Raw genomic sequence first — 15,329 nt, forward strand, 5'->3', positions numbered from 1 at the left:
TTAAAGTCTCCTTGAGTGTAGTAACAACTATATTTGAAAGGGAATCAGCCAGAAAGCCTCTTACGAAGAAAGGAAGGATAAAACTAGTCTAGGGCTAAGAAGTTACCATTGATAGCCTAAAGAGGAGACAAACCGGCAAGCAGCCATTACTTATCTGCATATTAGAAGGGGTGTGTATTATTTTTATAAATTCACTCTTTTGTACTTAATCTAACCCCAAATACAACAAGATTTTTAAAGTGCTTTTCACAAAAATGCCTTGTTTGTAAAGAAATAGCTCCACCCGTTGATACTGGTTTTAAGATGATGAATGATAAGACTTTGCAGAGAGTGGGGAGGGGAAGAAAAGTTTGATGATATTCAATTTTTCTTTTGTATTTAGTGATTGGATGTAATATTGGATTTATATTTTACTTTAAAGTTATTTTAATTTTAAGTTATTTGAGATAGCTATAATTAAGGAGACTAAAATTTGTCTTTACACATATTTGTTCATTTATTTCTGGTTGGTAACCAAATGAAATTTTTTTTTTCCAGATGATTCTTTGGGATTGGGACTTGAAGCAGTGGTATAAACCTCATTACCAGGTAAATACGAGTGATCCACTAATAACTGCTATCTGTAATGAAACTTTTGACTTTTAAAATGAAGTTACATTCACAAGATTTCTGTGCCATAAAATTTTCTTTAACTGAAGTAAACTGGCAAAAGCCTTCACTGAGGTGAATTAAAAAACAAAAACAACAACCTAACACAGGAAAAACACAAGAAAAAAGGAAACACGAAATCAAACTTACATAAATATTTTTAAAATGTTGCTAATATAATCTGGGCTCAGAATAATTTAATATTTCTATATTCAGGATGAGATTATTTTTCTTTTCTGATATGGTGTTCTGATCTAAAGAACATAAGCAGAGTTAAGGTCATATATGAGATGAAGCAAAAGAAATCGCAGAATATCTTATTAGGAAAGTAAAAACACCTTTCATATTTTGGTAAACATTTTATTGAATTATACATACAGAAAAGTGTACAGCTCAGTGAATGTCCACAAGCTGTACATCCCATCTAAATAGTACCTATTTGAAGAAATGGAGAATTATGGTATCCCAAAACCCTTACTTATGCCCCACTGTCATAACCTACATCACTAAAGATAACCTATCCTTACTTCTAGTAATTAATTGTGTTACAAAACTTAATGTACATTAAGGTTAACTATTGGACCATTTAAGTAATATACATCCATGACAGAAAAAATGAAAAATAGAAGTATAAGTAAATAAGAAAACATCAAGCAATGACTGTTGTTATAACTGCTAATGTTCAATGTGCATTTTATAGATCTTTTCCCATTACTAATGTGTGTGTAATCTATTCTATAAAAATTGTATTATCATGTTCAAAATGCTGTTTTGAAACCTTATGTTTTTTCATAGTAATGGATTAACTAATAAATATTTAATCATCTGTGTTACAGAAATGTTACCTATTTATTTATTTCACTAGTTGTTTCAAAACCAATTTTTGAAAAATGAATATTCATTTGAATAGCTGGGTTTTACTCTTTAAACGGTTAATGTAACAGCTACAATAGCCCCTACAAATAAGATATCCTCTGGCCTTCATATAAAATCATATAACCTTTGCAGTCAGATGAAATCAAGGAGAAGCCACACCTCCTAAGAAGGGGATAGTTCTTTGACCTACTATAGGGTGGCTTTACCAACAGATATTCAAAAAGATACTCAATTTCTCATTAGAATAATATCTAAATTACTGATAAAATCTAAAGAATAACAAATGGTGTAGCCAAGATAATAGACTTTTAGTCAGACAGATTGGTATATATTAAGCCTCTCTGCCCTTTTTATCTCTTTTTCCTCTTTCCCTTTCAAATGGACAGTTTTTAAAAATTGAAATGGAATATTCATCTATGAAAATGCACACCTCAAATGTACAACTTGATGAATTTTCTCAAAATGAATATACATATGACCATCATTCAGATTAAGAATTCGGTATCTCAAAAGCCCCCTATACTTTTATTCTCGTTAGCTTACCCCAAGCATTATAGCAATCCTGATTTCTTCCTTTACAGCTTAGTCTTTCCTGTCTTTGAATTTTATGTAAATGGAAGTGGTTGCATGTATTCTTTCTTTATTTATTTTTTTGGTACTGGGGATTGAACTCAGGGGCACTCAACCACTGAACCACATCCCCAGCCCTATTTTGTATTTTATTTAAAGACAGGGTCTCACTGAGTTGCTTAGCACCTCGTCATTGCTGAGGCTGACTTTGAACTCGATATCTTCCTGCCTCAGCATCCCAAGCCTCTGGTTACATGTATTTGTTCTACTTCTTTCTTTTCAGAAAAAAAAATCTGTGAGATTAATTAATGTTATTGCATGAAGAAGCAATCTATTCGTATATATTCTATATAGCATGTCATTGAATGAATATATTACAATTATTTATTTGTTGTGTAGGTAGGCAGACATTTGTTTTATTTTCAGATTTTTCTCTTTTAAGTAATGATTATGAGATACTCTCAATACTCTTTTGGTTGGCTATTTTGGAGTTGATTGCTAGCTCAAGACTTTTGTCCAGTTTTCTTTTACTTTATTCTGGACCGAGTGTATATGTGTATACATATATACATGTATATATATATATATATATATATATATATATATATATATATATATATATACACACACACACACACACACATATATGTAATCTGTGTTGATTAAAGATTTCTTCAGGTCTGTGGCTTTTTATGGTATCTTTTGATAAAGATATTCCATCTTTTAATAGAGAGCTAATTTGTTAGGCATTTCCTTTTTGGTTTGTGATTCTTATGTTGTTCCTTCTCCCCCTCCTCCTCTTTCACCTCCCCTCTCCCTGCCTTCCTTCCCCTACCTTCCTTCTTTCTCCCTTCTTGTTTTGTAAGAGCTGGAATCTAAGTTGCTGGACTGGCCTCTAATGCCTAGACTCAAGTGCTTTCTCCTTGCTCAGCTTTCCAATTAGCTTGGGACTATAAGCTCACTTCACTGTTTCTTGCTTGTTCCGTGTTCTATTTAAGATCTCTGCTCCCAAGGTCATGAAGTTTTTCTTCTGTGTTACCTTCTAGAAATTTTCTTGTTTTACTTTTTATCTTTAGATCTGTAATGCAGTTGGAATTAATTTTTCAGTAAAGTTTGTTGGTATTTTTATAGTGTGATAGGTAGCTTATGATAGTCGTCCCCCCGACCCCCCATCCATGGTTATCCAGATGATTCAGTTCTGATTTTGGAAGCACTTTTTTACTTTCAAAATAGAGATCTTTTGAGAAATTCTACTGGGTTTGGTTTCTCCATCTCTTAGCCCCTCTGCTTATAACTTTGCAAATTCCCTCAGGGGAAAAGCAGTTAGGAATTTAAGCTTACTTCTTTTTTTCATTAGTTTGGATCTTGCTTAGCCTTTCAGGTTGTCCCTGCCTTGATCCTGTGAACTCCAAATTTGTTTTTCTAGCCCCTTGAGACTACTGAGAGCTCTACTCTGGTTCCTAGCTTCTTGACTGCTTTGCTTCTCAGCCTGTCTGCCCTGTGCCAATTCCTTGAGGGAAAAAGTAGTACAGAATGTTGGGTTCACTTTTTAAAAAACTTTTTGAAAACTATTTATTGGTATGTGGTACTGAGGATTGAACCCAGTGCCTCACACATGCCAGGTGAGTGCTCTGCCACTGAGTCACGACCCTAGCCCAGGGTTCACTTTTATCTTAGCTCTGGTTCTAGACTTTTTTAAACCCTGATGCTTGATTGTGCTATGTTACCTTGAAATGTTTGCTATTAGTATTTTATTTCAGCTTTCTAGTCAAAATTTTTTTTTCTACAAAGGATGAGAGAGCAGGTATTTTAACATTAAGGCAAGGCATGGCCACTGCCACCACTGAAACTGTTCCTCTTCCTTTTCCCCTCTTTTGTTCCTTTCTGCTCCTCCTCTTTGCTCCTTCTTTAATAACCATTTAAAATGTAAAAACTATGCTTAGCTTTCTGTCCAAAATCAAGATTTTGTCATATATAAGTCAATGAGAAATAGGAATTTAAGTTCAACTTTTAAAATTATATTAAATAATTCAAATATTTAATTTTTTATTGGTTGTTCACAACATTACAAAGCTCTTGACATATCATATTTCATACATTAGATTGAAGTGGGTTATGAACTCCCAATTTTACCCCAAATGCAGATTGCAGAATCACGTCGGTTACACATCCACAATTTTACATAATGCCCTATTAGTAACTGTTGTATTCTGCTACCTTTCCTATCCCCTACTATCCCCCCTCCCCTCCCCTCACATCTTCTCTCTCTACCCCATCTACTGTAATTCATTTCTCTCCTTGTTTATTTTCCCATTCCCCTCAAATATTTAATTTGATATAAGTCTGTTATGTGCATTTCTCTTTTCACCTACAATAAAAGCGAAAGTACTTGTCACAGACTTAAAAGAACTCACACAAAATGTCCCTTTCTTTATTTCTTTTTGCCCCTTCTACTGATCTTCTATTACTTTTTCCTTCATTTATTCTGTTCCAGCTGTACTGGCCTCTGAGTTGTTTCTCAACAAAGCCAGGCAGGATTCTGCTTCTGGATCTTCACACTTGCTAGCCTGTCTGTGTACAATGCTTGTTTCATATCTCATCAGGTCTTGACATAAATTCAAAGTGAGACATCCCCTGACTACACTCTCTAAAATTGCATTGCCTTTCCATCATTTCCTTTTTCCTGCATTTTTCTTTTTAGACTGCTCAAAACCTGTATGACCCTTCATTACTTAGCTTGGAGTCTAGTGGTCTCAAAAATTTGTGCCTTTGTACGCTTATTTTTTTATTGTTCTTTTATGTAGCCTGTTCTTCAACAATTTCATGTTGCCTGTACATCCCTATATTACCACTTTTGTACCTTTATTTATGTGCCTTTCCTTCTTATGTAATGAGCTTACCTGATACATTTTTCTTCAGTTTTACTGTAAAAACTTACTTTCCCCTACTATTTATAAACAAAATCCTACCACAGTTTTAGGGCTCAGCTGAAAGACTACCCCTTCCATAAAATTTCTCATAATCATTCAGCTTAAACTTTTCTCTTATGAACTTTCACACCATTTTTTTGGAAATTTTATCTTATGTTTACCATAATGTTAATAGTAATAATACTATTTATTGTTACACTTCAGATATATTAGTAAATGCCTATGTGCTTGACATGTATTATCATATTTAATTCTCACATCAGCCCTTAAGAGTAAATGCTTTTACCTCCATTTTGCATTGAAGAAACTAAATAATGTTCAGATGTTAAATAATTTGTTCAAGGTCACACAGGGTTAAAGTCTAGATTTCAAACTCTGGAAGCTTTGCAATAAAGCTGTTCCTACGCTAAATGGCTTCTTAAGTGAATAAGGTAAATGAAAGAAATGATTTATATGTTCAAAATAAATTTTGGTAAAAATCAAAGAAAATTGTTTATAAATTAATGAAATGTATAAATTATAAACAAAGTAAATATAGATTTAGTTCTATACTAATTATAAAGTAAATCAGTAGTAATGCATTCCATTAAAATGGGGTAAGCTTATGAAAAATAAAAAATTAAAGCTTATAGTGTCTGCGGTATTGTAGCATATATCAAAAAATTTAAATTAGAATCATACCACTTATTATATACCATTTATGTCATTCAAATGAATGAAAGTATATATTTAATAGGATTAGATTACTTATGCATTATGAAATAGATGTTGATTTAGAGTAGAGTTAGTTTTCTTAAATGTTAAGTTTTTTTGTGTAAAAAATACATAATTTTGCTCTTTTCTTTTCTAGAATTCTGGAGGTGGAAATGGAGTTGATCTTTCAGTGCTAAATGAGGCTCGAAATATGGTGTCAGATCTTCTGAGTGACCCAAGCCTTCCTCCACAAGTCATTTCTTCCCTACGAAGTATCAGTAGCTTGATGGGTGCATTTTCTGGGTCTTGTAGGCCAAAGATTAATCCTCTCACACCATTTCCTGGATTTTACCCCTGCTCTGAAATAGAGGATCCAACTGAGAAAGGAGATCGAAAACTTCACAAGGTTAAAATACAATTTTAATCCTATTGATAACATTGAATGATATTTTCAGATTAAAATTTCTTCTTTTTTGGGAGGGGAAGGGGATTGAACTCAGGGGCCCTCAACCACTGAGCCATATCCTCAGCCTTATTTTGTGTTTATTATTTAGAGACAGGGTCTCACTTGGGTGCTTAGTGCCTCTCTATTGCTGAAAGTAGCTTTGAACTCCTAATTCTCCTGTCTCAGCCTCCCAACCCACTGGGATTATAGGTGCATGCCATTGCACCTGGCTAAAACTGCTTGTTTTAAAGTTATATTATATACAATTTCCTTTTGAAGGATCAACCTTTTTTACCTTTTATTGACCTGCTTTGGACTTTATATGAAGTTTTATAAACTCAAATAATTCTAGATGAATATTTAGGTTTTTTTAAAATAATATTGGTATAATTAGGAGTTAGAGCTTGTATGTATATTATTATTGCTATTGTTGTTAAGTATGAACAATAAATACATTTATTTCTGGGCTTGTATAACAAACTCATATTAATCTGTTGTACTCTTTAAAATCCAGAAATTGTTCTTTTGAACCCCAAACCATAAATGATCATTCCAATATTCATTTTATGAATTACACAGTGTTACTTAAAAATAATTTTCATGAACGCTCTTTCTCCCTCACCCATTTAACCCACTGGAGATTGCTATAAACCAAGAGGCACTGATTTTTCCATTATTAGATACGGAATTAATTTCTGTTTATCAGTACTACAAAATAGGATTTCCTTTAGGAAATAATATTACTATTCTAAATAGGTATATGTTATGCTTTTTCAGAGTGCTTTTATTTGTTTTATTTGATTATTATTGGGATCTTTACCATTATCTAAAACCATAAAATTAGAAACATTTAGGGATTATCTTAGTTCAGCTAATTTACCCTATAAGTAAGAAAACTCAGAGAGGATAAAATTAAAATTAGTTAATTTGTCAATTCTAGTAGTGGAATATAACTTAGAAAAAGGTAAACACAGTTTTTGGAGCGATTTTGATCAGATAATTTCACTTTGTCCAGATCTCAGCATTAGAGTTTAGAAATGCTGAAAAGCTTAGTGAGCAGAATTAGAGCGAAAGGATTTGAAAATTATTGATTACTCTCTGGATCATGAGTAGTTATGTGATTCTTTTATTTACTTATTTATTTATTTAGGTACCCGAGATTGAATCCAGGAGCTGTTAACCACTGTGCCACATTCCCAGCCCTTTTTTTTTTAATATTTATTTTTTAGTTGTACACAGTACCTTTATTTTGTTTATTTATTGTTATGTGGTGCTGAGGTTCAAACACAGGGCCTTGCACGTGCTAGGCAAGTACTCTAATGCTGAGCCACAACCCAATCCCAACAACCCTTCTTAAAATTTTTTATTTTGAGACAGGGTCTCGATAAGTTGCTTAGGGCTAAGTTGTTTAGGGCCTCACAGAGTTACTGAGACTGGCTTTGAACTTGCAATCCTCTTTCCTCAGCCTCTGAAGCTGCTAGGATTGCAGGTGTGCACCACAGTTCCCAGCTGATTCTTTTATTTCTAAAGTTCATATAGTTGTGCCTGCAGAACTCTCTTAACGGTGGAACTTAATTATGTAACTTTAATTATTTATTTAGCATTCTACTTCATAAGAAAAAGGTTAATCACAACATTTAAAAGGAATAGAGTCAATCAATAAAATAATTCATTAATGTATTCTTGAGTTAATCTTTACATTATGTATTGCTTGTTCTTTGCATTTTCTATTGAAATTTATTGCTCCTGATAGTACTTTTAAAAAATAATAATTTTTTAAAAACCTTAATCATAAAAATCATAAGGCTGAGGTTTGTGACTCAGTGGTAGAGTGTCTGCCTAGAATGTGTGAGGCATGGGGTTTGATTCTCAGCACCACTAAATAAATAAGTAAGTAAGTAAATAAATAAATAGATAAATAAAGGGGTAGTGTCCATCTACAACTAAGAAATAAATAAATAGAGGCTGTGAACATTTAAAGTAAAAAAATATCATAGCAAACTAATAAAAAATTTTTTAAAAAAATCATAGCAGTATTATGTTTGTTACTATGTTTTCTATGTAGATAAGTTTATTGGTTTACTGGAAATATTTTAAACATAATAATTAAACAGGGTATAAATGCCCTTTGTACTGAAAATCTAAAAGTTTTGGGCTTTAGGACTGGACATCTCTGATTCTAAACTTCTCCTCTGAAGTTGATTTTTCAGGTCAATCTTCCATATCCACTTTTAAATTTCCAAATTTCCAATTTCCATTTTTTTTTCTTTAAACTAAGAGTGAAATGTGCAAATGGAAAAAAAATCTAGTTTAAATTGCAAAGAGTTCAGGAATTGTTTTTTTGTTTTTTGTTTTTTTAGTGGGAGGAAGAAAAATAGACCAACAGTGTAGAATGTGAAATTTGGATAGATTTTCAGAACGAAATTTTTACTTTCTCCTATACATGTTAAAAATATACTTTTGTGTTGATATTTTTACGTGCCATCATTTTTTCCACATGCAGCATGTAAAAGCGTGACAAGTTTAACGATTATTAAATTATTTAACAGGGTCTAAATAGTAGGAATAGCTTACCAACTCCACAGCTGAGAAGGAGCTCAGGAACTTCAGGATTGCTACCTATTGAGCAGTCTTCAAGGTGGGAACGCAGTAATGGCAAAAGACCTCACCAAGAATTTGGCATTTCAAGGTAAAATCCTCAGAATCTTTTAAAGAAATTTAAAGCATATACTTTGTTTTTGAAAATAAAGTTTGAAATATTTTTAAAAGCAGAAAGGAATGGTTGAAGCATTTTAGGTATAGGATAACATAGGCTATAATCATAGGTATAGTCAAGAAACCGATTCTTACGAAGAAGCTGACAAGCCCTCTCTCAAAACATAGATAGGTCAGATACAAAGCATGCTGGAGCCTTAAGAACGTGGGTCAGTGATTTATTTTAGGAAAACTAGGGTCAATTTAGGACAGGGTACTAGGACAGCTTTTAAATGGGTGAAGATGGCCATTAGAGGGGCAGACAGCAATCCAGTGTATAGTATGCAAAGTTAGACCAACAGAGGTACTGGTTTGTGAAAGGATGATCATGTTCCCCAGGCTCATCACAGTTGCTAGGTTAATATAGCAAGACTCTTTGAACCCTCTTTCTATTGGTGGCTGTAAGTACTAATATGTTCTGTAGTCTGTTGAGAATTTACTTGTGATAAAACAGCACTAATCCTATAAAGTAAAGGTTTCAGTGACTACGACTAAATGAGGCTGGAAAAATTGCAGGAATTAAAATCTTTTGAATGTAAATATCATTTACTTTCATAACAAAGAATTCAATATTTTTCTGAAAGCCAGGAAAGGTATTGATCTCTTGCATGGACTAAAACTTTCTCTTTAGTCAGTTAACTATGCTAATAAAATTGAAATTTCTATAAATGCAGTGTTACACCACTCTGTTACTTTGGGTCATGTGTTGTACTTTAGTTTGAGCTGTATAGTTTCACATTTGAAACAGTAGATGGCAGGATTGGAGCATAACAATTTTTTCTGTTAAAATTTATTTAAGATTTATATGTGAAATATAATTAGATAATTATAATTTTCCAGATACTTCAGTGGTTATTGATTTGAATCTTTTACAATACATTCAGGTAGGTGAACTTAGTTTTTATAAAAGAAAAATCAAGCAAAATTATGTGTGAAATAGGAATGGTTTGAAATATGAAGAATATAGTATAGGAAAATGAGCATTGATATAGATTTTTGCTAGAGCCTAAACATGACAGTCTTTTTATTTTTTAAATAGAAGTAGGATAATGAAGGAGTGAACTGAAAATATAACAAATTTCTTTTTTTAAGCCATAGGAAGCATTATCTTGAGAATATTTTGGGGATTAAAAAGGGAAGTGGAGGGGCTCTAGCTGTAGCTCAGTGGTAGAGCGCCTGCCTGCCTTGCCTGTGTGAGGCACTGGGTTCAATCCTCAGCACGACATAAAAATAAATAAATAAAGATATTATGTCCATCTACAACTAAAAAAATATTTTTAAAAAAAGTTTCTTTAACTACATTGAGGTAAGAACATTTTTATCCTGCTGCCTGAGATAATCAGTACTAAAACAACAACAGCAACAAACATGGTCCAGAGAAAACTAATCTTTAACCCTGAAAAGTGTTCATATAAGGTAAATGTAGGTAGATTCTATATATTCACTTAACTGTCATTAAAACAAAATTATATGCCTCATGAAATATTTAAAAATGTGAAGAATAAAGTGATAAAAACCTCACTGGACAAGGCTTATATACATCTACTTTAAAGAAAAGTTAGAGCTTCTTGGTAATAAATTTTGAAGTGTACTTTGACCACGGGAATATATGAAGCATTGTCCTTTGTTTAAAAACACCATTTGAAAATTAAGTTGAGTCAGGTGTGGTGGCGCATACCTATAATCCTAGCAATTTGGGAGGCTGAGGCAGGAGGACTGATGCCGCAGTCTGGCTAAGCACAAAATAACCAAGCCGCCACAAGGCACTTGTAGGTTCAAACAGGAACTCCTTTATTGCCCAAACTCCACCAGCACCCCATGCGCACTTCCCGGAAACTCTTTCACCCTCCACCGGGCTCTGCCCGAACTCAACGGGAACCCCACAAGAACTCCAGGGGAACACCAAAGTAGCTGGTGCTGCCTATTCCCTGAGCCGCCCTATTCCCCCCACCTCCATCCGCCCTATTGTCGGACAGCAGGGTCCATATACAACTCAATACACTGCCTGTTTCATTCCAGCATCATCCAGTACAGCAATTATATACAGCTTAACTTAATTATCACCATCTTAATGGCTCCCTGGGTCACCTCTCAACTATTACTTCTGGCAAAATGCCAGGGGCCATTCCAACTCTCAACAGACTGAAAGTTCAAAGGTAACTTCAGCAACTTAGTGAGGCCTTAAGCAATTTAACAAGACCCCTCCTCAAAATAAAATAATTAAAAAGGGCTTGAGATGTGGCTTCAGTGATTGAGTGCTCCTGGGTTCAGTCCTTGGTACAAAAAAAATTAAAATTAAGCTGAAGTATATGTCAAGAAAATTGAAGTAAATAAAATATTTGGGTAAAGAGTGATACCTTAATGGTATAAAGAGCAGCATAGAATTTAATTTTGCTCTACCTCAAGCTTTGCTTGGGGAAAAAAAAAAGTGAAGTACTATAACTCAGGGAGCTGTGCATAGCTTTTTTTTTTTTATTGGTTGTTCACAACATTACAAAGCTCTTGACATATCATATTTCATACATTAGAATCAAGTGGGTTATGAACTCCCATTTTTACCACAAATACAGATTGCAGAATCACATCGGTTACACATCACATTTTTACATACTGCCATATTAGTGACTGTTGTATTCTGCTACCTTTCCTATCCTCTACTATCCCCCCTCCCCTCCCCTCCCATCTTCTCTTTCTACCCCATCTACTGTAATTCATTTCCCTCCATGTTTGTTATCCCATTCCCCTCATAACCTCTTATATGTAATTTTGTATAACAATGAGGGTCTCCCACCATTTCCATGCGGTTTCCCTTTTTTTCTCCCTTTCCCTCCCACCTCATGTCTCTGTTTAATGTTAATCTTTTCTTCCTGCTCTTCCTCCCTGTTCTGTTCTTAGTTGCTCTCATTATATCAAAGAAGACATTTGGTATTTGTTTTTTAGGGATTGGCTAGCTTCACTAAGCATAATCTGCTCTAGTGCCATCCATTTCCCTGCAAATTCCGTGATTTTGTCATTTTTTAGTGCTGCGTAATACTCCATGGTGTATAAATGCCACTTTCTTTATCCATTCATCTATTGAAGGACATCTGGGTTGATTCCACAGTCTAGCAATTGTGAATTGTGCTGCTATGAACATCGATGTGGCAGTATCCCTGTAGTGTGCTCTTTTAAGGTCTTCAGGAAATAGTCCAAGAAGGGCAATAGCTGGGTCAAATGGTGGTTCCATTCCCAGCTTTCCCAGGAATCTCCATACTGCTTTCCAAATTGGCCGCACCCGTTTGCAGTCCCACCAGCAGTGTACAAGAGTACCCTTTTCCCCACATCCTCGCCAGCACTCATTGTTGTTTGACTTCATCATGGCTGCCAATCTTACTGGGGTGAGGTGGTATCTTAGGGTGGTTTTGATTTGCATTTCCTTGACTGCTAGAGATGGTGAGCATTTTTTCATGTACTTGTTGATTGATTGTATGTCCTCCTCTGTGAAGTGTTTGTTCATGTCCTTGGCCCATTTGTTGATTGGGTTATTTGTTTTCTTATTGTCTAATTTTTTGAGTTCTTTGTATACTCTGGATATTAGGGCTCTATCTGAATGTGAGGAGTAAAAATTTGTTCCCAGGATGTAGGCTCCCTATTTACCTCTCTTATTGTTTCTCTTGCTGAGAAAAAACTTTTCAGTTTAATAAAGTCCCATTTGTTGATTCTTGTTATTAACTCTTGTGCTATGGGTGTCCTATTAAGGAATTTTGAGCCCGACCCCACAATATGTAGATCAGAGCCAACTTTTTCTTCTATCAGACGGAGAGTCTCTGATTTGATATCTAGCTCCTTGATCCACTTTGAGTTGACTTTTGTGCATGGCGAGAGAAAGGGATTCAGTTTCATTTTGTTGCATATGGATTTCCAGTTTTCCCAACACCATTTGTTGAAGATGCTATCCTTTCTCCATTGCATGTTTTTAGCTCCTTTATCAAATATAAGATAGTTGTAGCTTTGTGAATTAGTCTCTGTGTCCTCTATTCTATACCATTCGTCCACCCGCCTGTTCTGGTACCAGTACCATGCTGTTTTTATTACTATTGCTCTGTAACATAGTTTGAAATCTGGTATCGCTATACCACCTGATTCACACTTCCTGCTTAGAATTGTTTTTGCTATTCTGGGTCTTTTATTTTTCCATATGAATTTCACGATTGCTTTATCTATTTCTACAAGAAATGCCATTGGGATTTTGATTGGCATTGCATTAAACCTATAGAGAACTTTTGGTAATATCGCCATTTTGATGATGTTAGTTCTGCCTATCCATGAATAAGGTATATTTTTCCATCTTCTAAGATCCTCTTCTATTTCTCTCTTTAGGGTTCTGTAGTTTTCATTGTATACGTCTTTAACCTCTTTTGTTAGGTTGATTCCCAAGTATTTTATTTTTTTTTTGAGGATATTGTGAATGGAGTGTTTTTCCTCATTTCCGTTTCAGAAGTTTTGTCGCTGATATACAGAAATGCCTTTGATTTATGTGTGTTGATTTTATATCCTGCCACTTTGCTGAATTCATTTATTAGCTCTAATAGTTTCTTTGTAGACCCTTTTGGGTCTTCTAGGTATAGAATCATGTCATCCGCAAATAGTGATAATTTAAGGTCTTCTTTTCCTATTTTTATGCCTTTAATTTCTTTTGTCTGTCTAATTGCTCTGGCCAGTGTTTCGAGAACTATATTGAATAGAAGTGGTGATAGGGGACATCCCTGTCTTGTTCCAGATTTTAGAGGGAATGCCTTCAATTTTTCTCCATTCAGAATGATGCTAGCCTGAGGCTTAGCATAGATAGCTTTTACAATGTCAAGGTAAGTTCCTGTTATCCCTAGTTTTTCTAATGTTTTGAACATAAAGGGATGCTGTACTTTGTCAAATGCTTTTTCTGCATCTATCGAGATGATCATATGGTTCATATCTTTAAGTCTATTGATGTGGTGAATAACATTTATTGATTTCTGTATATTGAACCATCCTTGCATCCCAGGGGTGAATCCTACTTGATCATGGTACACAATTTTTTTGATGTGCCTTTGTATCCGATTCGCCAGAATTTTATCGAGGATTTTTGCATCTAGGTTCATCAGAGATATTGGTCTGTAGTTTTCTTTCTTTGAGGTGTCTTTGTCTGGTTTCGGAATCAGGGTGATGTTGGACTCATAGAATGAATTTGGCAGAGCTCCCTCTTTTTCTGTTTCCTGAAATAACTTGAAAAGTATTGGTATTAATTCATCTTTAAAGGTTTTGTAAAACTCCGCTGTATACCCATCCGGTCCTGGGCTTTTCTTGGTTGGAAGTCTTTTGATTGCTTCTTCTATTTCATCTATTGATATTGGTCTGTTTAAGTGTGAGTATCCTCCTGACTCAGTCTGGGCAAATCATATGACTTAAGGAATTTATCAATGTCTTCACTATCTTCTATTTTATTGGAATATAGGTTTTCAAACTAATTTCTAATTGTCTTCTGTATTTCTGTAGCGTCTGTTGTAATATTGTCTTTTTCATCCCGTATGTTAGTAATTTGAGTTCTCTCTCTTCTTCTCTTCGTTAGTATGGCTAGGGGTCTGTCGATCTTATTTATTTTTTCAAAGAACCAACTTTTTGTTTTGTTAATTTTTTCAATAGTTTCTTTTGTTTCAGTGTCATTGATTTCTGCTCTGATTTTAATTAATTCTTGCCTTCTGCTACATTTGCTGTTGTTTTGCTCTTCCTTTTCTAGGGCTTTGAGATGAAGTGTGAGCTCATTTATTTGTTGGTTTTTCCTTTTTTTGAGGAATGACCTCCAGGTGATGAATTTCCCTCTTAAAACTGCTTTCATTGTGTCCCATAGATTCCGATATGTTGTGTCTGTATTTTCATTTATCTCTAAGAATTTTTTGATTTCCTCCTTTATGTCTTCTGTAACCCATTGATCATTCAGTAACGTATTGTTCATTGTCCATGTGATGTAGGATTTTTCCTTCCTTCTTTTATCATTGATTTCCAGTTTCATTCCATTATGATCTGATAAAGTGCATGGTATTATCTCCACCCCTTTATATTTACTGAGGGTTGCCCTATGGCATAATATTTGGTCTATTTTTGAGAAGGATCCATGTGCTGCTGAGAAAAAAGTATATCCACTTGATGATGGTTGATATATTCTATATATGTCAGTTAAGTCTAGGTTATTGATTGTGATATTGAGGTCAATAGTTTCTTTATTGAACTTTTGTTTGGAGGGTCTGTCCAATGGTGAGAGAGGTGTGTTGAAGTCACCCATGATTATTGTGTTGTGGTCTGTTTGATTCTTGAACTTGAGGAGAGTTTGTTTTATGAACGTCGCAGCGCCATTATTTGGTGCATAAATATTGATAATTGTTATGTCTTATTGGTGAATG

At 34.3% G+C, this 15,329-nt stretch overlaps 1 protein-coding gene across 1 annotated transcript in view; it reads left to right on the forward strand.

Moving 5' to 3' along the window:
- The window catches only part of PDE3B (phosphodiesterase 3B), a 183,905-nt gene that overhangs the window by 109,092 nt on the left and 59,484 nt on the right, over positions 1 to 15,329 (forward strand). Inside the window, exons 2-4 of the mRNA XM_081279185.1 lie at positions 538 to 588; positions 5,875 to 6,123; positions 8,712 to 8,851. Of these exons, the coding sequence (XP_081135311.1) occupies positions 538 to 588; positions 5,875 to 6,123; positions 8,712 to 8,851 (440 nt within the window). The remainder of the gene's footprint in view (positions 1 to 537; positions 589 to 5,874; positions 6,124 to 8,711; positions 8,852 to 15,329) is intronic.

The sequence above is a fragment of the Spermophilus citellus genome, assembly GCF_964194105.1.
Source record: "Spermophilus citellus genome assembly, chromosome: 2".
In the NCBI taxonomy this organism is placed as follows: domain Eukaryota; kingdom Metazoa; phylum Chordata; class Mammalia; order Rodentia; family Sciuridae; genus Spermophilus; species Spermophilus citellus.